This window comes from Leucopleurus acutus (assembly GCF_964270905.1).
Source record: "Leucopleurus acutus genome assembly, chromosome: 6".
NCBI classification, from domain to species: Eukaryota; Metazoa; Chordata; class Mammalia; order Artiodactyla; family Delphinidae; genus Leucopleurus; species Leucopleurus acutus.
In genome coordinates, this window is record NC_139149.1 from 53,350,270 (window position 1) to 53,373,147 (window position 22,878).

The following is a 22,878-nucleotide window of genomic DNA, read 5'->3' on the forward strand; positions in this document are numbered from 1 at the left end:
ACACACAAAAATGAAGACCCAACACAGCCAAAAAAAAAAAAAAAAAAAAAAAAAAAGTCTGTGTTAATATGTCTAGTTTAAGAGAAGAATCTGAGAGGGAGGGGAAAAAGAAAAGCATAGAAAACAATTTGATGAATCATTAAGGAATTCAGAATTGGTTATTTTCATTTTGGTTTTTATTGTCAATGAAAAATATATTTCACTATGAAATGCATGTTTGTTTATGTGTATGTTTTAATAGGAATGTTGATGGGAAGCCAAGGGCTCATTTTACCCTTTAGTTTCCCTAATCAATGCAAATGTTAATAGATTTCTTTTTTCCTTCAAATTTTTAATTAGATTTCATTTTTCCAGCTTTACTGAGAGATAATTGTCATACAACACTGTGTAAGTTTAAAGTGTACAACATGTTGATTTGATATCCTTATATATTAGGGAATACCTCCATCATGTCTCATAATTACCATTATTTTCTTGTGGTGAGAACATTTAAGTCTACTCTCTTAGCAACTTTCAAGTTGGCATGCGGGCTGCAAGGACAAAAAAAATGAGCAACTTATATTCAAGCCAGTGGGGAGTGAAGGTACTAACCATATGGCTATTATCACAGACAACCTCCTGGGATACCTGATGAACAGTCTGATGCTAGGTTGACCAACTAAACCAAACCAGCATGGTGGCTTTGAAAATTGAATTGAGTCATTGAAGAGCATCTTATCCCAATTATCTCCTGCCTCTAAGCTTGAAAATTCCTACCAACAGGTACATATAAGAAAGAAGGAAACAAACAGTGAAGGTGTACAAGCTAGGAAAACACTAATGGAGAAGCAGATCACTTGTAAAAGAGATGCTATAGAGCAGTGGTGGGCAAACTTTTTCTGTAAAAGGGCCCGATAATAAATTGTTTAGGTTTTGTAGGACAAAGAATCTCTATGGAGACTACTCAGACCTGTCTGTGTAGAGTAAAACAGCCAAAGACAATATGTAAATGAATGAGCATGTCCGTGTTTCAATAAATTTTGCTTATGGAAACTGAAATTTGAATTTCATATAATTTCCATGTGCCAAAAAATATTTTTCTTTATATTTTTTTAACAATTTAAAAATGTAAAAAACATTTCAGTTTTGCAGGGCCATGCAAAAACAAGCAGTGTGTGGGATTTGGCCCATGGGCCATATTGTTTGCTGATACTTGTTATAGGTGCTAGTCTTATATGTGACTTTAACAGAGCAGGACTAGTCCTTCCATTTGCCTTGTTCCACTATAACTTCATTTTTGTTATTGTTAATTTAATCATATTCTGTTTACTAGTATAGCTTCACATTGGAATCAACACTTAAAGAGACATGAAAACCACAGATGTAATTCATATGACATCACTATCAAAATGAAAGAATAAAATAGAACACTTTCCATTAAAATAAATATTGTGAAAAATATAAATATAGGTTATCCGGCACAGAAATGTAGACAATATTTCATTTTCTTTTCTGTTCTTCACTGAATTAAAATAGTCAATATTCCATTATAATTAACAGTTTTAGATCTAATTAATCCTATAATTATAAAAGTAACTGATCAAATCATCATGTAACAATTTTCTATGGAGAATTTTAAATGTATGAACATCAGATTACATACCACCAGGTTTCCAATGACCATGACCATCATGTAAACAATAAGGCACATGGCTTGACCGGCGACCTCCATGCAGTCCCACATGGTCTCTATCCACTCTCCACACAGCACTCGGAACACAATCAGGAAGGAGTGGAAGAAGTCATTCATGTGCCAGCGTGGGAGTGTGCAGTCTTCATTGATCTTACAGACACATTCTTTGTAGCTCTTACCAAAGAGCTGCATGCCAACCACGGCAAAAATGAAGACGATGATGGCCAACACCAAGGTGAGGTTACCCAGAGCCCCCACTGAGTTACCAATGATCTTGATCAGCATGTTCAGTGTTGGCCAAGATTTTGCCAACTTGAAAACTCGGAGCTAAAAGTCAACACAAAGCTTAATATTAATTTTTATGAAAAAGTTCTCAATGTTTCCAATCTTGAATTTTGTTCCAAAATTTAGTTCTAAAATATTGTCATTATTACCTAGCTAAAATCAATTATTTCTACTTTTCATTTTCATCTACTCTCAATATTCCTGTTATTTTGTTATACTTGCCACGATATAATTACCACACAAATTTTGAAGGAACTGTAATTTTAGTTCAGGATTGTTATAGAACCTCTATCAGATATTATACCCTTTATATTGAAAATTTATCCTTAATTCTATTTTCTGATACTTTCATAATTTTTTTCATGCTGACATAGGGAGAAAGCCTAACATGTTAGAGAAAAAAGCATTAGAAAGTCTTTACTTTTTAATATTTTTGATATCAGAGAACAATTCTGAGGGTATAATCTTTAATTATCAAATATACAAAGTAATGAACATATTATAATGGTTGAAATTCTATAAACCATAAGCTTATTGCGATATAAATCATTGCCCTACCATTATACTAGCATACAACTGAGTATGTCTTCAGATCCTAAAATTAAGATATCTCTGTGATTTTGAGCTCTAAGTACATGTTACTGAATGGGCTTTATTTTATTAGATATTGAGACCTAATCTTGTCTTTTGATTCAAACCTCCAAGTTTTAAATAATAATAATGCAAAACCAAAGAAACACCCCTTTATATATAGAATATAATGGTAAGGTTGGTCTATATTTACCAGTCTGAATGATCGTAGAACTGACAATCCTTCCACATCTGCTAGAAAAAGCTCCACTAAGCTTAAAGTCACAATAAGACTGTCAAAAATATTCCATCCTACTTGGAAGTACTCATATGGATCCATGGCAATTAGTTTTAAAACCATTTCAGCTGCAAAGATGCCAGTAAAGACCTACATGAAAAATATAATATTTTTCTAGTATTATTAGAAGGTATGGAATCAAGCTAACGATAATAATGACTATATGTTTAGCATTTACTGTGTTTCAGACAATGTGCTAGATACTTTATAAACATATTATTATTTCATTCAATCCTACAAACCAAGTATCACTAGTCCTTCCTATAGCTCTAATACAAGCATCGAAGGGTCATGAAGTTCTAACTCACCTATCAGCTCTCATCACCTTTAGATAGCATCATAGAAAAGCATACTAAAATTTCAGATAAATAAAACCTTTGAAAATTAACACAGGCAATCTTTGCAAAACAAGTTCTGTGGGTCAACAAGTTATTCTGGAAGATAATATAAAGGAAACAGACTGATACAAAAATTTTGAACCAGGCTTTTCTTCTGATCTGACTACCCTTAAGGTAATAAGGAACAAACTGACTCACTCTTTAAAGATTTATCAGTAAAGGAAAAAGTATTTAATTGATACAGTAGCAGGTAAAAAGTAAGACTGCCAAAGCTTTGACACAAAAGTGCATCACAAAACATCATTAATTCATGACATGGCATCAAAGGACTCATTTAAAAAGGCAACAGTGGAAGACTTATGAATCATTCGGGTACAATTTGATTCAAAGAAACTGAGCAAAGAAGGTTCAAAGGGAAATAGTTAGCTCTATAACTGCGTGAGTCATTTTTAAAATAATGCAGCATCAGGAAGACTAGCAGGGATCACCCAGACTTGGGATTGTAGTTATAGACAAGAAACATGGTGAGTCTCTTTTGGATTCACAGTGAGGCAGTCAACTCAGGAAGAAGGTACTGATTTTCATAATCTGGACCTCTACCAACAATTAGAAACTAGACAGTCCTGCCTTTTTCCAGTGAGGAATAGAAAGAAAGAAGAATGCTAACTTAGAGCACATGAGTTTTAAACATCCTGACTGGGAATATTCATAAGAAATTTTAGAGAGACGATCAACTCAGAAACACTCTTTGACTTCAAAGATCGATTGGTTTGGGACCACGGCAAAAGTAAAATTATCTTATACAGACATTTGCAAAGACATCCAGAGTTTTTTACGATTTATGAAGAGTCATAAGTTGGGACCTTTTGGCTGTGAAATAGTACTTCTGCCTGGTTCATGCAGATTGTTGGAAACTAGCCCTTTCTATTTGCCGTAAGGCATTAATTAACTTGAGTGTGATCAACACTGCACATTAAAGAGCATCAACTGTCCTACTAGAATCCTTCTAGTCTGCCCTTATGTCTTCTGTGTCCAGTTTAATCATTCTGGTTTCTAAATATTCTTGTTCTTAAGGCTTGTTTCTGCTGATTCATTGAAAGCATGATGGTGATGATGACAATAGGTTTGACTTGTTGAGTACTTACTATATGCCAGGATGATAAGTAGAAAGTTTTTATTCCTCTCAATAATATGATATATAAAATATTATTATCATTATATTAAAGAATTATTATTATTTTATAAAGTATTATAATTATATAAATGAGAAAATTAAAGATGATAGATATTAAAACATTTTCCCAAGGTCATATAACCAGTAAGAGGCAAAACCAGGATTCAAACTCAGGACTTTGGGCCTCCAAAGGTCTAGATTCTTTACCTATTATGTCAAAACAAAGTATCCATAGCTTTTCTGAAAACATGTAGGGTATGTACTCACAAGGAAGCTGCAGTGTAATTATAAAATGGGTAAGGAAGTATCAAATTTTCAAAGTGCTGCTGCTAAGAGACATGCCAGCAGAAGAACAGAACACACTATCAACTCCCAAGATGTGACTCGTTATGGAAATATATTGTTACTTATAGGCCTCAATATTACTGCAAAATTATTTAAAAATAGTAACTATCACCAGAAACTTGACTCTGTACAATGATTCATACTGTGAATTCTGGAGATGCCTAATTACCTAGCTAAATATCCATCTGACTTCAAAAAAAGAAACGACAATCATGACAAACAAAGAGAGCAGCTCTGGGAACATAACTCACATTAAGAGACTTACCAAATTTCCCACAGTGAGCACGTTTTTGAATTCATCAGTCATTGGGTGATGTTCCATAGCCATGAACAGAGTGTTTAAAACTATGCAAATGGTAATAGCAAGATCTACAAAAGGATCCATTACAATAAAATAGATAAGTCTTTTGAATTTTATCCAATATGGAGAGCAATTCCAGATCAAGAATGTGTGTGCAAATCTGTACCACCAAGGTGGACATTTTTGTCTGGACTCCTCGAGTTCTGGGAGAAAAAACAACAGAGAACACCAAGTCAATCATTTGCATATTGTACACTTTTTATTCCTCACCAGATACAAATCAGCAGTATACTTTAACAATGAAACAAGTCTTCTTGCAAATTTAACAGTAGACTTTGCAAATTTAACAGTACTGTTTCTATGAAAGCATAGCATGTTACATACAAATCTTTGCTCACACATTCATTTACTAGATCAACCAAGGAGAAGGCAGTGAAATTAACGAATGAGAGCAGATATGGATATCTCTGAGAGAAATATATACTTAACATATGACAGTAAACAAGAGAAATGATGTTTTCTTAATGGAGATATGTATATTTTTAAGATAAATGTATGTATACCAGTATACATACTTTCCCCTGTGTCCTTAACCCATTACAACAATAATACACTTCTACTCTCTCCAGGAAAAGCTCTTGCTAGTTCACAGGTGAAAACAATCCCAGAACCAAGAGACTGGAAATAATTTATAGAGTGACTCATGCAATAGGCACTAAACACCATTAGCCCATTTAGTTCTCATCATAAATTTAGGAGGTGGGTGAAAACTTTGACTGGGCCCATCATGGGTATGTCGGGGGATGAGGTGGTAGCCCATGGACAAGGTAAGACCTGGGGCACATTGTGGGGAGAGAAGGTGGGAGCCAACACATTTTTTAAATTGCCACCCTTTGACCGACCACTACTATTCACATCATATTCTCTGAACTGCTTTCTCTAATTCCTTTGGCTCACAATCTTAACAGATGTCATGTCACATGTTACCATTTTGCAATTTTATAGAAGGTGCTCAGAGGCAGCAATGTATAAACACCTGGAAGTTTGTATTGTTTTCTCACATTTTAGAAAGATGATCAACTTCAAGAGACTAGGTAAAGTTTCGAAGAATACATAGTGAGAACCACACAGGCCTGGGTTAACCTCCCTTTCTTCATTTAGTACCATAAAGCTATCTATCTTTGAAAGGCATATCACCCAAAGCCTGTCTTTAATCACAAATAACTTTATCCACTTTTTAAGCACATAAAGACAATTCCTTTAGTGTCCATTGGTTAGCCTTACCATTGTTTATAACCATTTTATATTCTTTGAATTCTTTCTACGAACTTGCTATATCTATTTAAGGCTGACTAGGACTTACCTGAATTTTGTTAAAAATCTGTATGGTAAAGAGAATATTATTCCATACCTTCTACAGTGTTTGTTAATATGCTTGCCCTACTCATTGCCCTTTGTCTGAGATTGGGATCATTCAACATATCCTCAGAAAGGAGGTAAGAACTGGAACGTCTTTTCTTGTGTATTTGATTGTTTGTACCCTGAAAAAAAAAAAGATGATTAATTACAGTTTTAAGAATGGAATTCTAATAAATTGTAGGTAGAAAATAAAATCTTGCTCACATAGTTGTAGTGAGTAATTAAAAGTAGAGTCTAGATTGTTGATTTGAATCATGGCTCTGCTACGAACAGGCTGTGTATCATAGGAGAGTTACTTAACCTCTCTGTCTCCATTTCATCATTGGTAAAATGGGGATTATCACAGCACTTGCCTTACAATCTTGCTATGAGTATTAAATGAATTAGTACTTAGGAAATAAAAAATAAAATGAGCTGCTTTCATTGTTAAATTCACTATCATTATCTATCTTTCAGGGTTTCCAATTTATTCAGATAGTTTTACTATGTAAGAATCCTACGTGTAAACAGCTAAACAATTGTTGTAAGTGGCGTGTGTGTAAAGGGGTAGAACCTAGATTTCTAGGTTAAATTAAATTTCTGTAATTATTCTTTGTTAAGGTTCAGCAATAACAGAGGCAACTGTAATGATTGTTTCTCATTGCCAAGGAAGATCTCATGAACTGCTCTGAGGCTATGAGGATAAATGACTCAGTTGGAAAAGGACAATTAAGACTGATGGAAACTGTAGGAAAATGGAGAATATAAGCTCCATCTAAAAGAGGTGACCACTCCCCAGCTCTAAAGGATTGCTGCTATGCAGGAATATGAGCTCAGTCTTACCAGGTATACCCATTTTCATGTGAAGATGTCTTATTTCTAAATCTTAGCAACTAATTCAAAGTTAAAACACTATGCCAGTTCAGTGCAGGCCAACAATACACACACACACACACATGCTCACACACATATATATACATACAAACAACTATACAAGTCTACATTTATCATCTATCTATCTAGATGTGTGTGGTATGTATGTACATGTGTATACACACACACACACCATTCTACATATATATAGATATACAGATCTAGAGTTGTAAAGTTGTACAGTTGTTTAGATATAGTTATATTTGTGTATATATTAAAACATTGACAAACAGGCAAAAATATATGTATGTGTATATGTATGCATGTATGTGTATGTGCAAAGACACACACACATATCTGCAGGTGGCTTTATATAGAAATCTTTCTATAACCATGTTTTCTCTGATATACTCTCTAATTTACTGACTTTCCAGAAGCAGAGATTTCTTTTTCCCCCAGTAAAACAATCAGCTGTGTTGATTAAATAATTTGTAGACATTGTAGACATGTCTCAGGTGTCAAGTTTATATTATTTCTCATGCAATTTTTTAATCTAAACTGTACATTATTCCACATTATTATGTTTTGCATTTCTATTGATTCTTAAAGTATCCACTAATTACTCAAGTTTTGTAGTTTTAGTTTCAGGATTTGGAGTGCTACTGATTTTTCTGTGGGTAAAAATAAAGTATTAAATGAAACATTTCATTTAAAACTAGGAAATAATCTCCAAATCTGATACACATTATATAATCTTTTACAGGTAATACACATTGTTGAAAAGCAAAACACAACAAAGATCTGATTCTATGGAAACTTAACATGCTCGTTTGATAAGGAAAAATACCTTGACAGAGGGCTGAAGCTGTATCGTGCAAGCATAGAGGTCACAGGTGACCTAAAAGCACATGCATTCTTTCAAACCAAACGAAAATATGTGTGTGGCCATGGGTCTGATGGAACTTTATTCTCACTTGAAATACTACATTGTCTGCAACTGTGAATTTATGAATAGGTAGCCCAAGTTCAAAGTCAAAGCCTTGCTGATACTGAGTAATGCAGTGTAACATAGTGAGTGGCCTTAAGAGGTTACCTAGATACTCCATAAACCAGAAAGACTTTCAAGCCTCATCACACCCTTTTCTCAAACCACTCAATGATTCCTAAACTCTTGAAACTGTTGTTTTGGAAAGGTGTTTTGTTTTTGTCTTTATATATATACGTTTGCATTTCTGTATGCGTTTTGGATATTATGGTTTTATTCATAGGTTCCAGATAAAAGAGTTTTGCTGTTTTTTAATGAAAACAGTAAGTTTCATTTATGTATGGGAAAAAGCACAGTTATTCTAAATTATTTCCAAGAAGCCTACCACACATTGGAGAGGAAGTATGGTGGTTAAAAGCACAAGCTTTGAAATAGAGGGTCTCTGTTTGAACTTTAGGACTACCATTTATTAGCTGAGTGACCTTGCACAAACTGCTTTAATTTCCCTGTGCCTCAGTTTCCCCATTTGTAAAACAGGGATAATAATATATCACCTCATAGGGCTGTTGTAAATACTACTGTGTCTGCTATTATTATTACTATTATTGATTATTAACAACTCAAATAAGATCCTTGCAATAAGGTATATATTAAGTAGTGACTTGAAAAAAATAGCAGTAGGTGACAAATAATCCAAATTTCCTTAGAGACATGGAACCTATTATCAACTAATAAGATCAGCATTATCAATGCACTTTGTGCTGATATATAGATCTTTTATAAATTATTTTCTAAGGGGATGATTCATAATCAAGTACAGTAACAGAAGATAAGTACCTTTTTTCAAAAATGGGGTTTTAAATATCTTGGAATTAGATACCTATAACAATAGTATGAGGAATATGTTAATCAGTTAAAGGTGTGTTTCTAACATAAAAGGTATTGCAAGATGCAGAGGCATTCACAGGACCAGAGAGAAGGCACCTCCAGCAGAGAGACTGATGGATTCGAGAGTAAGGGCCGAGCCATGCCTGAGGTATTTAAAACGTCCTTACACTGTCATCAGAAGTTGCCTTATCTATTATCACCTCTGGCAGAAGCTGTCCATTGGGGAGCATGAGGGCTGAGGGTCCATCCACCAAGGAGACCACACCATTGCAGTCCACGGCGCTGTGCATCTTCCTGTTCACCGGCAGCCCTGGGGGGGACCTACTGGCTTGGCTGATATTACTGCTGCGCCGCTCCCGAGGTCTGTGGGGCACGAACAGTGAGCCCCTTCTGCTCTCGTTGTCCCCAAAGATGCTATGCTCGTCGTCAGCAAATTCAGTCTCAGATCCAATATCTTTTCCTCGACCTTTGAAACTAAAAAGACTTGTTCTGCTGCTTCGCCTTGCAGAAAACAAGGAGCCATGAATGCTGAGTGGTGACTGCAGAAAAAATAAGAGATGACACGTATCTGCTGAAGCACCCCAAAACAGTTCATTTCCCATAACTTCCACTGAGACCACTGGCTTGAGGGCAGGTGGCTCTGTACAGGTTTAAATGAAACTGCATATTCTTTGGAAGTATCTAATTGAAAAAACATTAGTGCCTGCTATATACAGGACAAGGTGGTAGGCATAGTGAATAATGGAAAATGGGTATGACAGGGTCGTTACCTTAAAACTAGCTTGGACTGCTCTTGTCATATTTCTTTTTATTGATATCACATGTATTCAAGTTCTGTCTCCCCAACCAGATTATGAAATCTTTGAAGGCAGGGACTTTTATTTTGTATGTATCTGGAAGGGTCTTACAGACTTAAGTAGTAGAAGATAGAAATTTTAAATGATGATGTAGATAAAAAGGATAGGAATTCTGTGTGGGTAACTGAACAGCAGATTGGGAAGAGTGGAGAGGACAGAGGAATCTTTGTGGATGGGTGGCACCTAAGCTAATGGATAAAGAATGGGTGGTCCTATGCCAGGAGGCAAACAAGGAAGAAAATCATCCCACTTAGAGGAAACCATGTGTAACAAGTAATAAAGGAATGAAAATATAGGGCATGTAGGTGAGAGTAAACAATCATGGGGGACTGAGGGTACATGAAGGTTGAGAAAGGTAGGACTGAGGTGAAGCCAGTCCATGGCATTGACAAGATGTGGGTCTTGTTCTGTAGTCAGTGGCTACAACAATTCACTCCTCTCCTGAGGTCCCTTCCCTCAGAACACTTTGCTCTATGATGCCACCTCTGGTGATATGCATGTGACGGTGTCAGTGGTACCTGGTTAGGGGTAGAAAATCTCTTTTCACGTGCTCGCCTATGACCTTCAACACCAAGGTGGAAACTTTTTCTCCTGATGCTCTCCTCGGATTCCGATTTGGACAATCTCTCATCATCTCCCTTTTCTTCCCCAATGGAGAGTTTCTTTTGATTATTTTTCTTTCTTCTGTTTCTTCTTTCTTTAGCACTTTTAGAGCTCATTTTGGATGTTTCGGAAGAACTCTCGGAGAGGCCCATTATCCGGCTTCTCTCAATGCTTGTATATTCAGCTGCTGCCATTGCTATTGCCTGTTGCACCAAGAGGTTACACACACAGTGAGTCATTTCCAAAGTCTGGGAAACCCTATTATGGGGCACCTGTTTACTACAAATTCAGTTACACTGTTCATGTAATCACGTCCCTTGTAAGGGAAGTAATGTCGTTTTCTTTGCACTCTGAATAGAGAGCTTACAAAATATATGTTTATTGCTTCTCCTGCATTGTAATAAAGCCATACTGTGCCTTGGAATTAAACTATTACATACTATTACTATATAGTAAAGCAATTTAAGTAGTATATGTGGAATTTTAAATTATAAATGTAAAAGTTTTAATTTTAGGTAATTCTGGGTCATAAAACACATAAACCATGTGATAATTCATTTGTATATCTTGTTTAGGTAATTAACTCAATATTATCAATAAATTCAGGTACAGCTATACTTTAATGAAGAATGAATTATTTGCAAATAAAATAAATTATTACAGAATAATATCTCAAGAAAATGAAAGAGCCTTTTAGGGGTTCTCTAGGAAATTCCTGGGATAGCCTAGTGCTACCCCTTTTATAAAAATTAAATTTTTATTATTAAAATAAAATAATCCTTGTAAAAATTTGGAAAATAAAGATATTGTGAATAAAAAACAAAAATCAGTCAGAAACCTACATCCTAGCAATAATTGGTGTTAACATTTCTTCCACTCTTTATATATATAATTTTTAAATTGTTTGTATCCTATATTCTATTTTGTATTCTACAACTTAATATATTGTTATATTAATACCTTTTCCTGTCATAATATTCTTAAAACACATCATTTTATGGCCGAGTAATACTCCACGACACAAACATATCATAGTCCTCTTAACCATTTTCTAATTTTTGGAAATTTAAATGCTTTCTGATTTTTAATATTATTAAAATAATGTCCTGAACATCTGTCTGCTTCAAAGTTTCTCAGCATCACAGATTACTACCCTCCCCCAAATAGGTTAGATTGCTTGAAGAGATTTGCTAGGTCAAATCATCAAACACGTGTGGAATATTTGAAATTTTGGTTCTCTTAGTACAAGCCTCCTCAAACTTTTCCACTGAAGTACCCCTTTGGAGGCAGGAGTAAGGAGAAATCCTCAAGAATTTGTGACTTAACCTAAAGTGGCCACAATCATAAGTATGATTTTCTTAACATCTCACACGTTATCTTAAAATCCTTGCGACATTAACCAAAACTGATGAACATTTTGCTTTCTACCCCACAGAGTATCTAACTTTAACATCAAATAATTTTCCCTAAACATCTGTGTACAATTGTTACTCTGGGGAAATACATCATATACGTTCTGGGACTTTGCATAATGCCATACACACAGAGAAATTGTGAGTAACAGGTTTAGGAGGAAGAGTTTAGAACATTCTCCTTGCTGGAGTGAGCTGATTATGTGGGAAGGTGGAATGGGGCAGATGTCAGTTCTAACTCAATCCAGAATTGCTTCCTTTGACCACACCAGAATGAAAATTCAGTTTTCACTTATAAAAATGAAAGGAAACCAGGAAGGAAAATCTCCCCGGGGAAGGCTGAGCATAGGCCACAGGGCTTCTGCTGTTTCCGCTGCTTTTCTACTTCTAGGAAGAATTTTAAATCAAATAACAATACCTCAGCTTCCTCTTGCTCTTTTTTAAGTCGATCTAACATCTGTTGAAATTCTAACTCTTTCTGCCTAGCTTCTTCGATGTTTGCCTGGTTCTGTTCTTCATAGGCCATGGCAACCACTGCCAGGATCAAGTTTATTAGATAAAAGGATCCCAGGAAAATCACCACAACAAAGAAGATCATGTAGGTTTTCCCAGCAGCACGCAGTGTCTAGGGAAAAATGGTAATTATTATTTTAATAACACAAAGGGTTTTTTTGGTAAATCATTTCAACTTGAATGGCATATTAGGTATGTAAATCGTACAGCTCTGTATACTCTCATGTTATCAAAAATATAAAGGAATAAAATTGTATCTTCATCGAAAACAATCAGTATTAAAATACACACTTTTTCAGTACAAAAGATATAGCAATTAATTAAGCTTGTACTGAAATTAAGTGTGATTCTTGACTATTAGTAAGCATAATAATAACCCTGGATTTTTTCTCCCTTAATCTGAAAATTACTCAAAAACTAGCTGCTTTACTCATTTTCAAATTATAGGACTAGATAATTTCCATAGTATCATTTACTGATAAAATTATATCTTTAAGAAGTATTAATGATTATGTTAACACAAGGTACATAGCCTTATTGTATGAATTTATGCATTCATCTTTTATGTATTTTTAATTAACATTTATTAAAATTTTTTAAATGTAATACATGGTAAAAAATTCAAATGGTACAAACAGATATTAAATGAAAAATAAGTCTCTCTATTCTGTCTCTGATACGTGGTAACTCAATTGCCTTTTCTATCAGTTACTGTTCTTACTGATTTCTTCTTTTGGATAAATTCTTTGTAGTGGAATTCTTAGGTCAACAGGTATATTCATTTTAATTTTCATAGAAATTGCCATGATATCTTCTCCAGTGGTTCCCAGAAATGTGTGAGAAAGTCTACCTCCCCACATCTGGTCAGACAGTATCTCTTTGATCAACTTTTTGATTTTGGTCATTCCGACAGGTGAAAAGTTATATGTCACTCCAGTTTTAATTTGCAATAAAGCTGAGTATCTCTTTGCATACTTAAAAAGTCACTTGTATTTCTTTTTTTTCCTGTGAAGTAAGATTTTTATATAATTTCTACATTCATTTATAATATTCTCAGAAATTAAACAGACATAAAACAGGCCAAAAGAAGAATCTGTAGCAATTTGAGAAGTGATTCATTATTTTTTATAATATAGAATAATCATTTTTGATCTCCTTCCTCTTGGGGTTGGGTACTGATAACATATAGGTGAAAAGACAGAGCCACAATTCCAAGAGGATCACATGTAAGTTAGAGAGGAGATGTTCACATGAATGAAGAATTCCAGTACAAGAGATGGATGCTATAAACTGAAGAACAAAGGGCATGGAGGTGTAGAAGAAGGAACAAGTGAGTTGAGAGAGAAAAACTCAGAGACATGAATTGAGTCTTCCATTCTCATATTAGTTTGCTCAGGCTGCCATAACAAAATGCTATAAATTGGGTAACTTAAACAACAGAAATTTATTTTCTCAGTCCTAGGGGATTGAAATCCAAGATCAAAGTATTGGCAGGTTTGGTTTCTCCTGTGGTCTCTCCCCTTGGCTTGTGGATGGCTACCTTCTCACTGAGTCCTCACAGGTATTTTCTCTGTGTGTGTATCTCTACTCATGTCCTAATGTTTCCTTCTTATAAGGACATCAGGTAGGTTTAGGACCCACCCTAATAGCCTAATTTTAGTTACCGCTTTAAAGGCCCTAACTCTAAATATAGTCATTCTAAGGTACTGGGAGTTAGGACTTCAACATATGAATCTGGGGGAGATACTATTCAGTCCAGAACAACTGTACATGGGAGTGCACAGAATAAAGAACAGTGAGCACAGGAGAGCCTGGTGTTTAGGGCACTGCAGGCAGGGAGGCAAGTGTGGAAAGCATAGCGTGTGTAGGAGTGCTGTGAGAGAACATTACAGTATATTTCTTGCTATTTACCTAGGACCCCGTGTGATGCTGTATTCAGAAAGGGGGAAAGAGATCTAGAGATCAAAAAGCCCAGAAGAGTAAGAAAATAATTTATGATTTAAGAACTATCCATCCTAATAGTGCTGGAAATAGAACATGTCTATTTTAGTACTAAGACAATAGAGTTTTCTCCATTCTAAATTGAATAAAACATCTCATATATAAGGCTGGTAAGGAACATACATCAGATTTTTGTGCAATGAATGCAATGAATGTTTCTCTTGGCACTCACCTGTTGGTAAAGGTTTTCCCAGTAATCCTGGGTCATTAGCCGAAACAAGGCTAAGAAGGCCCAACTGAAAGTATCGAAGCTCGTGTAGCCATAATCAGGGTTCTTGCCAACCTTCACACAGGTGTACCCTTCTGGACACTGACTACATGTGAAAAAGGATATCACAAGTCAGAGTACCTTCAGGATGCAAGCTAAAGGGTACTACAGAGAAGTCGGAAACTCAAGGCTTCCTTTCCAGGGGGACAATATTGAATAATGATTAGAACACATTATTTGGAGTCAGCAAGAAGTGGGTTTGAATCCCATCCTTACTTTTTACTAGTTTTTGACTTTGTCAAATTACTTAAATTCTCCAAGGCCGGGTTCCTTCTTTCTGTGAGACAAGATAATAATACCTACCTCCAAAGGTTAAAAGTTGAAGGAAATATATATATATATAAATATAAATATATATTTATATATATAAATATATTATATATTATTTATATATAAATATATATTATATATAAATGTATATTATATAATATATAATAATAGATAATTTATATATATGTATATATTATTATATATAAATATATATTTACATATACATAAATGTATATATTATTTATATATAAATATATATATTTATATATATATTCTTATATATTTTCCTTCAACCTCCAAAGGTTACGACTGTTATTAAGTTCAAAGAAGAGAATGTATGCAAATTACCTAGCCTAGTTCCTGCACATAGAAAGCATTTAATAAATGGTAGCTGCTATTAGTATCATCATCAACATCAATCATTAAGACTTGGAAACTTTCACCAGATGTCATATAGTAGTTCTCGTACCCATAAAGATTGATATATAGGCCTCGAATAAAACTGTCTCCCCAAATTATTCTTGGGGTGAATTAGAATCAAGAACAGTCAATAGATAACAATTGTGTAAGTACATAGAGATTTCTAGTTTAAGACTTTTTTTCTCTTTAAAGTTAGTGGATTGGTATCCATGATGTCAAATAAACACAGTGTTCTGAGGTGTCTTTAGGAGCAGCAACCTTATCTTGTTTGTTTTTATGTTCCCACTGTACCCAGAGCCTCCTCCTAGGCAGGGGGCAGTGCAAGAACAAAGGCCCTGCAGCAGAAATAAAGTCGGTGTGTGGGAGAAAGAACAAAATGGGTACTTACATAAACACGACATTCTTAAAATATCTTTACCCCAGTCCATGGGATCCTTTTGTTTAGAGTGGCCAAACTGTCACTGCATTCTGTCACCTATGAACCATACTTGATGGGAGAATGAGTATAATTTGGGGATGGAAAGAAAAGTTGATTTTGTCACTCTTCTTCCCAGAAAGAAGAAAGGCTGGAAATTATCCATCCAACTTTTGGTGGGGTTTTTTGGAAGTAATTTTTTTCTACTTTCTTAGGATGTATATGATTTGTATCTTGTTTTAATTCAAGCACTACCTCAAAGTATTGCTTTCAAATGTGTGGTATGCATTAACCATGAAAGTTTTAAACTCTGGACTCACTGTGGGACAGAATGAGTCAAAAAATGCCATGAAATATATGAAAATAATATAGAATCAAAGGTCCTTATTAGCAAACTGATTGAGTTTGATTTTTCTTTCTTCCCCCAGCCTTTGGACTAAACTGAAAACAAATATTACGTACCCTGAATCAGTGCTGAAACCACAAAGGAGAGCATCTTTGGATCCCTCCAAGTAATAAAAATATTCTGTTCAGGAAGAAATTGAACAATATAACATTATGGAGTGTAAGCTTTAAGAGTGACACAGCAGGTCAGTTAATTAATATAGATATATTTACAAACATGTTCAGGCCCAGTGCCAGGCAATAGGCATTCATTTATTTATTGTATTCTTATATATTTTCCTTCAAATATTTGTTGATAACCTCTTATGGGCCAGGCAGTGAATATGACGACAAACATGATAAATAAGATCATCACTTTTATGAAGCTTTCTTTATGTTTAGGTAAGGGTGGAGGTTGGGGATGGAGAAAGACACTTAACAAGTAAATATACAAGGGATAAATGCCCTAAAGAAAATAAATCAAGACAATGTGACAAAATGTGGTCAGGGAAGTCTTTTCTAAAGGGATGACATTCGAGCTGGAACCTAAATGCTACAGAGAAGCCAGCCATTCGAGGACCCTCGTGAGACATCTTGACAGAGTGAAGAGCGAAGAGCAAAACCCCAAGGTAGAAATGAATTTGTTATATGGAAACAAAAAAGCCAAATGGCCAGCCCAGTTGTAGTGCAGTGAGTGGGGAGGATTGTGGTGTCAGAGGTAGGCCGGGGCCACGTAGCAAGGCTTTGCATGCCATGGAAAGGAGTTTGGATTGTAAGTGTGATAGGAAGTAATAGAAGTAGGAAGTAGAGATGTGAGACAATCATTAACATTTCTGAATGTTGCTGTGGCTGCTTTGTGGACTATGGACTATAGGAGGGCAAGTGTGGAAGCAGGGATACAAGCTAAGTGACTACGGTGACAGGTGACATGGCTACGATTCAGAGCTGTGGAAGCAGGGATACAAGCTAAGTGACTACAGTGACAGGTGACATGGCTACGATTCAGAGAGTAGCCATGGATACGGAGAGAAGGGGACAGAATCAAGCGGACGGGATGTGTTGACGGAGTGCATGTGGGGTATGTGGAAGAGAGGAGACACAAGGATGCATCAGCTGGTCAAGAGTGGTACCAGTTACTGGGATAAGGAAGAGTGGGGCACAGAATGGCCTGAAGCACAACCAGGAGCTCCGTTTTAGCTGTGCTCCACATGAGATGATTATTAGGTATTAAATTATATTTATCAAGTAAGTGACTGGATTGATATGAGTCTTGAGGTCAGTGAAGGTATCAACTATGGAGATACAAAGATGGGCATCATCGTCAGATGAGAGAAAGTGGAGCTGGGGAAGGGGAGGGAAAGAGAAGGAAAAGAGCCCCCAGCTCAGCCCCAAGTATTCCAGAAGGGGTACAGTTGGCAAGGCAACACTATAAGTGAAGGAAATTTATTTTCTGAAATTCTCTCATTGTTTACTCACCAATCAACATCTATTTAGGACTTACTAAGTTCTGGATGTTGAGGATATAGAACTGAAATAAATGTACATTTTCCCCTTTCATGGTACCCTCTGTGCCCATTTTCAGGTGTAAAGGAACTCATAACTCTTCCTTTATTTACTATAATGACTTATTCTTAATACAGGGGGCTGATCCAAACCTATACAGTAAAGGTATAAAGGACAAAAAGAATTTTTTTAATAAGAGCCCAACTTCCTATCTGGCTCAAGTCAAAATAAATAAAGATGTAATTTCTAGGAGGCTCTGGAGTAACAGCAGAACGAAGAATTTGAAGTCAGATGTACTTGGATTTGACTATTGTTTCTACCCCTTCCTATGTAGGTGAATTACTTTATCACTTTAAGATTTAGCTTCTGCATCTGTAAAATGTGGATAAGAACACCTACTTTGTAGAGCTGCTGAATTAGTACTAATAGGCTATGGCATGTAAAACACTTAACACAGTGACCCACACTTTCTACATCAATGCTAAAAGAGCAGCAGCTCTTATTAAACAACTTCAGATAAGACTGACTGACTTATATGCCATCGTTTGGTCTTATGTAGAAGATACAAATATTAGAAGACACAAATAAACCAATAAGGCCTCTTAGTTTGGGGTGAAAACTCTCAGTGTTCATTTTTGCAAAAACTCCTGTGCCTTGGGGAGGGTAGGCATGGCAGAATGAGGATGGAGGAGGTTATCATGCAACGTTTTATACATAAACCTCTGAGATATTTTTATTATGGAAGGATTACTTTAGAGTTATCCTTTAAAGAAATACCAGTTCACATTTACCAATCACTGAGGAGCTGCTTTATAAAAGTAGGCTCTAGAGCTGCCTGTACGGGCATGTTGTAGGGCTAACATGTCAATTCAATACACGAATGGTGAAAGGTGAAGCAATGGGAGTAGCTCGCTCTGGTCTTGTAGAACACTTGAAAATAATTCGCAAACAAATAAACAGTAAATTATGAGGATAATTAGCCTCAAGAGAATTTAAGGTTAACATGTAAAGGGAAAATGTAATACCAAGAGAAGAATTCCTCTTTTGCACTCCCAGCCAATGATCCCACCTCACATTTTTCTGTGGAAATAAAAGCCACTGGGCTTGACTTAATCCTCCTCTGATTACGCTGGAGCCTGCTCTTCCATCTTTCCTCCTGCTTCTATGGTGGAGATGTCTCTCCCCTTCGCTCTCCCACTTTCTCAAGGACTTGCTCTCCCCCGCTCTCCTGAATTATTAATCCATATTTTACTACTCATTCATTTCTAGCACTAGAAAAACATCCCTATCAAAATCCATCTTTTAAAAAAATGCCGGCCATTGCCCCTGTTATTCTGATTCCCTTACAGCCAAATTTCTTGGAAGAATTGTCTACACGTACTGTCTTCTCTTCTTTCTGACATCTTATTCACCCGTCACCACCTTCATCCAACCTTGTATCCTACCGCTTTACTAAAATTTGCTCATGAAATTCTCTAATGACTTCCATGTTGTTTAAGCTAATATACATTTCTCTATCCTCATCATCCTTGATCTTGATCTTAATCCTTGATCTTGCAGCGTCATTCAACACAAGCACTCCCTTTTTCTCAACATACATTTTTCTCTTGATTTTCCTACTTATATCTTTGCTTCTTGCTTTACTGGCCACTCTTTCTCTGCATCTTTTTTGGGGTCCTCCTCTCTACCTGCCTTCTAGACATTAGGGTTGTGGAGATGAGCATCTTCTAAACAGCAAATTTGCTTTAAACACCAGGTTTCCCATTGTCTACTTACTTATAAACATGAGGATTTTCAGAAGGATGTGTGTATGTGTGTACATATCTTTTCCCTTTGCTGATTACTTCGAAGTGTATATCTCCAAACTAGGCACTTCCTCTGATCTCTACGCTTAAATCTCCAATTGTCTACTTTCTATCTCCACTTGGATATCCCAATGACATCTCAATTTTAACTGGTTAATAGTGACTTTCTCCTACAAACCTGCCCACTCTTCCCTCACTTCCCATTGCCACCTATCCAGTTACTGTGCCAGAAACGTAGATGAGATTCCCCAAGCCCTTCTCTCCTCTCTAATTCATCAGTGAGTTCTATAGGGTGTCATTTTGAACTCACATTTTTCACTTTCTGCCGCCACTCTAGATGAAACCACAACCTTGTCTTGTTTGGAATGATAGAAACATCATCCTAACTGGTCTTCCTTTTTCTAATCTACCATCTGTCTTACCCAATCAGCTCCCCATATGGTAAAGTGATTAAAACCACTGCATTTAAAATAAAATCCAAACTCCTTTCCATGGGCTAAGACATTCTTCATGATATGACCCCTGCCTTTTTCTCTAACTTTCTCTGTTGCCATTCTGCCTCTCCTTTGCTAGAGTCTAACCACACTGCTATTCTCCCATTCCTTAAACACATGATACTCTTTCTTGTCTCAGGGCTTTTCCACAATCTCTTCCTTCTAATTCAAGGAACAGCCCCCATTTACACTTACACTATTTTATGGTTTCTTATTATCCTTTAGATCTCTGCTTAAATGCCACCTCCTCAGAGAGGGCTTCTCATTTAGTTGGTATCTCAGCCCCTGAGATTTGTTTTCTTCACACAGCATTTGTTATAACTTGCAATATTTTTTATTTGTCTGTTCCCCTCCTTTTACTCTTTCATTCTCCCTAGTAGATAAGCTCTGTGGATGCAGAGGCTGAGGTTATCACACTCACTGCTACAGGTCCAGAAGCTTGTACAATGCTTAGCTCAGGGAAGCACTCAATAAACCCATGTGATGAATACCTGAATAAATACTGCAGTGAGACTGGGCTTCTACGACACAGAAAACAGGTAGGAAACCAAACACGGAGTGAACACAATCATCTCTGCCGTGAAACTATATTTCGGAAGAAAATCAAGAATAATGTATAGAGTTGAGGGAGAAGATTGTGGTATAAAATTTCATTGTTAGCTAAGCTGTCACTCACTCATGTGTGAACCCAATATGAAGATATACTGCAAGATCCAAGAGCTTTTTCTACTCCTTTTGGAAAAAATTGCTTGAAGCAATTCCAGAAAGTTAAAAAAAAAATCAAAGTATGAACTCAGGAATGAGACCAAGATTCAGAATAAAAGGACTGGTAATGATCCTAGTTAAAAGAAAGTCAAGTTTAAGTAAGTGCTGTAAACTGATTCATAAAACAAAGTACAAAGGTCAGCAATTACCTGTAAGCGCTATAACTTGCATGGTATATAAATTAAGAAATAAAATCCTTTGGAAACTAGAAATAAAATTTAAGATCATATTAATAAAAATCAGAAGCTGAAAAAATAAATTAAAGAAAAGCAAAGGAAAATATGCTACATTCCTCATCAAATGCTGGTAGTAAAAAATATATACATTAAAAATTTTACTTTGAAACCCTTCAGTTTTCTTGTTTTAGGCTTCCTTTTTTTCAGTTTTCTTTATTTACAGTCTTTTACTATACTAGCTAGGTTTTATTTGCCTTTATATTACTCAGTGAGTAGGAAAAAAACACATTGAGTAAAGTAAAAAAAAAAAAAATGATGTATACGACTCTTTATTATTTAAGGAGAATTAACACCTGACCTTTACTCCCTGATCTCCTTCTATCAAAGGCACTTGCATGTCCACCTTACCTCTGGATCTAATTATTAAGGTTTATGGGTTCACGTGGGCAACATCTTACAGACACACTGCAGGTGTTAGACAGAAATTACAATCTTGCTAGATTTCATTCTCACCCAAACTCATCAGCTCTGGTGAGAGAAACTGTGTTAGGGGATAACTATTTAGAAAACATACCGTTTATGCTTTCTGTAGGATACTCTAAAATACACTTGTGAATTAAGTAGACTTCTGAGACTGTGCATACAGATCATCGTAAATGGTATCTACAGAACTAGTTCTGATGAATTAAACTATGATGGTCATTAGCTAGATTGAGGGCAGCCATTAGAAAGAGCTGTAAAACTCATCATTGGTTATAGTATGAGGATAGTGTTGATAAAGCTGAATAAACTGTTCTGCTTATACAAATCTTTAGAAATACTATTGAGACAAACATTTTAATATGTGATAATATTATCATTATAACATGATTAACATGACTGTACAATGTTATAGTTATACGAAAAATACAAGGCTAAAAATATAATTATATTACTATATAATAAATTATACTATAAAATAAATGTAAGTATAAATTACTCAATAAAACTATAGTATATAAATATATAACTTATGAAATTTAATGGTCAATATCATTAATTCATAGCCAAATTTATTTTTCTAGAGCAAACTTATTCTTTTTTATCTTACAGAAATTGAGAATTATGCAACTATCCCATGTTCTTAATACCAGAACAGCTAGAAAGCTTAGATCCAGGGAAATTTATGAAAATATAACATGATCCAAATTCACATTGCAGCAACTTTCTCTATATTTGAGTGATTTTGAAATAATTAAAATGAAAGCAACATTCCATTGCCAGAAGAGAACAATGCTCTTAGCCTTATTTCAACCTATTAGTAACTACAAGGGCATTCTTACTTCCATAGTCTTCTTCATCGAGAGTATTCAATATGCCTTCTATTGTTTCATTATTTTCAAGCAGAGTCCGCACACATTTTTGCTTCAGGTTGCCCATAAAGAGCTGCAGTCCAATCAGTGCAAACACGCTCAGACAGAACACAGTCAGGATCATGACGTCAGAAAGCTTCTTCACAGACTGGATCAGGGCCCCTACGATGGTCTTTAGGCCTGAATACGAGGAGGAGAAATAGGTGTTCAAAATGAAATAAAGCCTCTGAATGAGAAACGAAAACAAAACACAAGCTTTCCTAGAAATGCATGCATTTTATCAAACCAATGATCTTAAATAACCTAGTTGGAAAAAAGTCTACCAGCTCAAAAGGGTGGACTTGCTGTTTTATATATTTCGTTTCTGTATATTACAGCAAGTGATTAAAAACTTTAAATATTTCCAGAGAATAACCAAACTGTCAAAATGAATAATTTGGTTGCTCAAACCATATCCACACACTCACTTGAAAAAATAATTTTTAAAAAGTGTCAATTCAGTGAATGTTTGTC

The 22,878-nt window shown here is 35.5% G+C and overlaps 1 protein-coding gene across 4 annotated transcripts in view; it reads right to left on the minus strand.

Moving 5' to 3' along the window:
• Positions 1-22,878, minus strand: part of SCN9A (sodium voltage-gated channel alpha subunit 9) — a gene marked incomplete at both ends in the record, with an annotated part of 83,186 nt that overhangs the window by 51,673 nt on the left and 8,635 nt on the right. For 2 of the 4 annotated variants that reach the window (XM_082841361.1, XM_082841358.1), the window contains 10 exons: positions 1,643-1,999; positions 2,742-2,915; positions 4,948-5,186; positions 6,395-6,524; positions 9,295-9,666; positions 10,503-10,790; positions 12,418-12,624; positions 14,686-14,827; positions 16,349-16,412; positions 22,336-22,545. In XM_082841361.1, the coding sequence (XP_082697487.1) occupies positions 1,643-1,999; positions 2,742-2,915; positions 4,948-5,186; positions 6,395-6,524; positions 9,295-9,666; positions 10,503-10,790; positions 12,418-12,624; positions 14,686-14,827; positions 16,349-16,412; positions 22,336-22,545 (2,183 nt within the window). The remainder of the gene's footprint in view (positions 1-1,642; positions 2,000-2,741; positions 2,916-4,947; positions 5,187-6,394; positions 6,525-9,294; positions 9,667-10,502; positions 10,791-12,417; positions 12,625-14,685; positions 14,828-16,348; positions 16,413-22,335; positions 22,546-22,878) is intronic. The other 2 variants (XM_082841359.1, XM_082841360.1) reach the window with 1 other exon arrangement.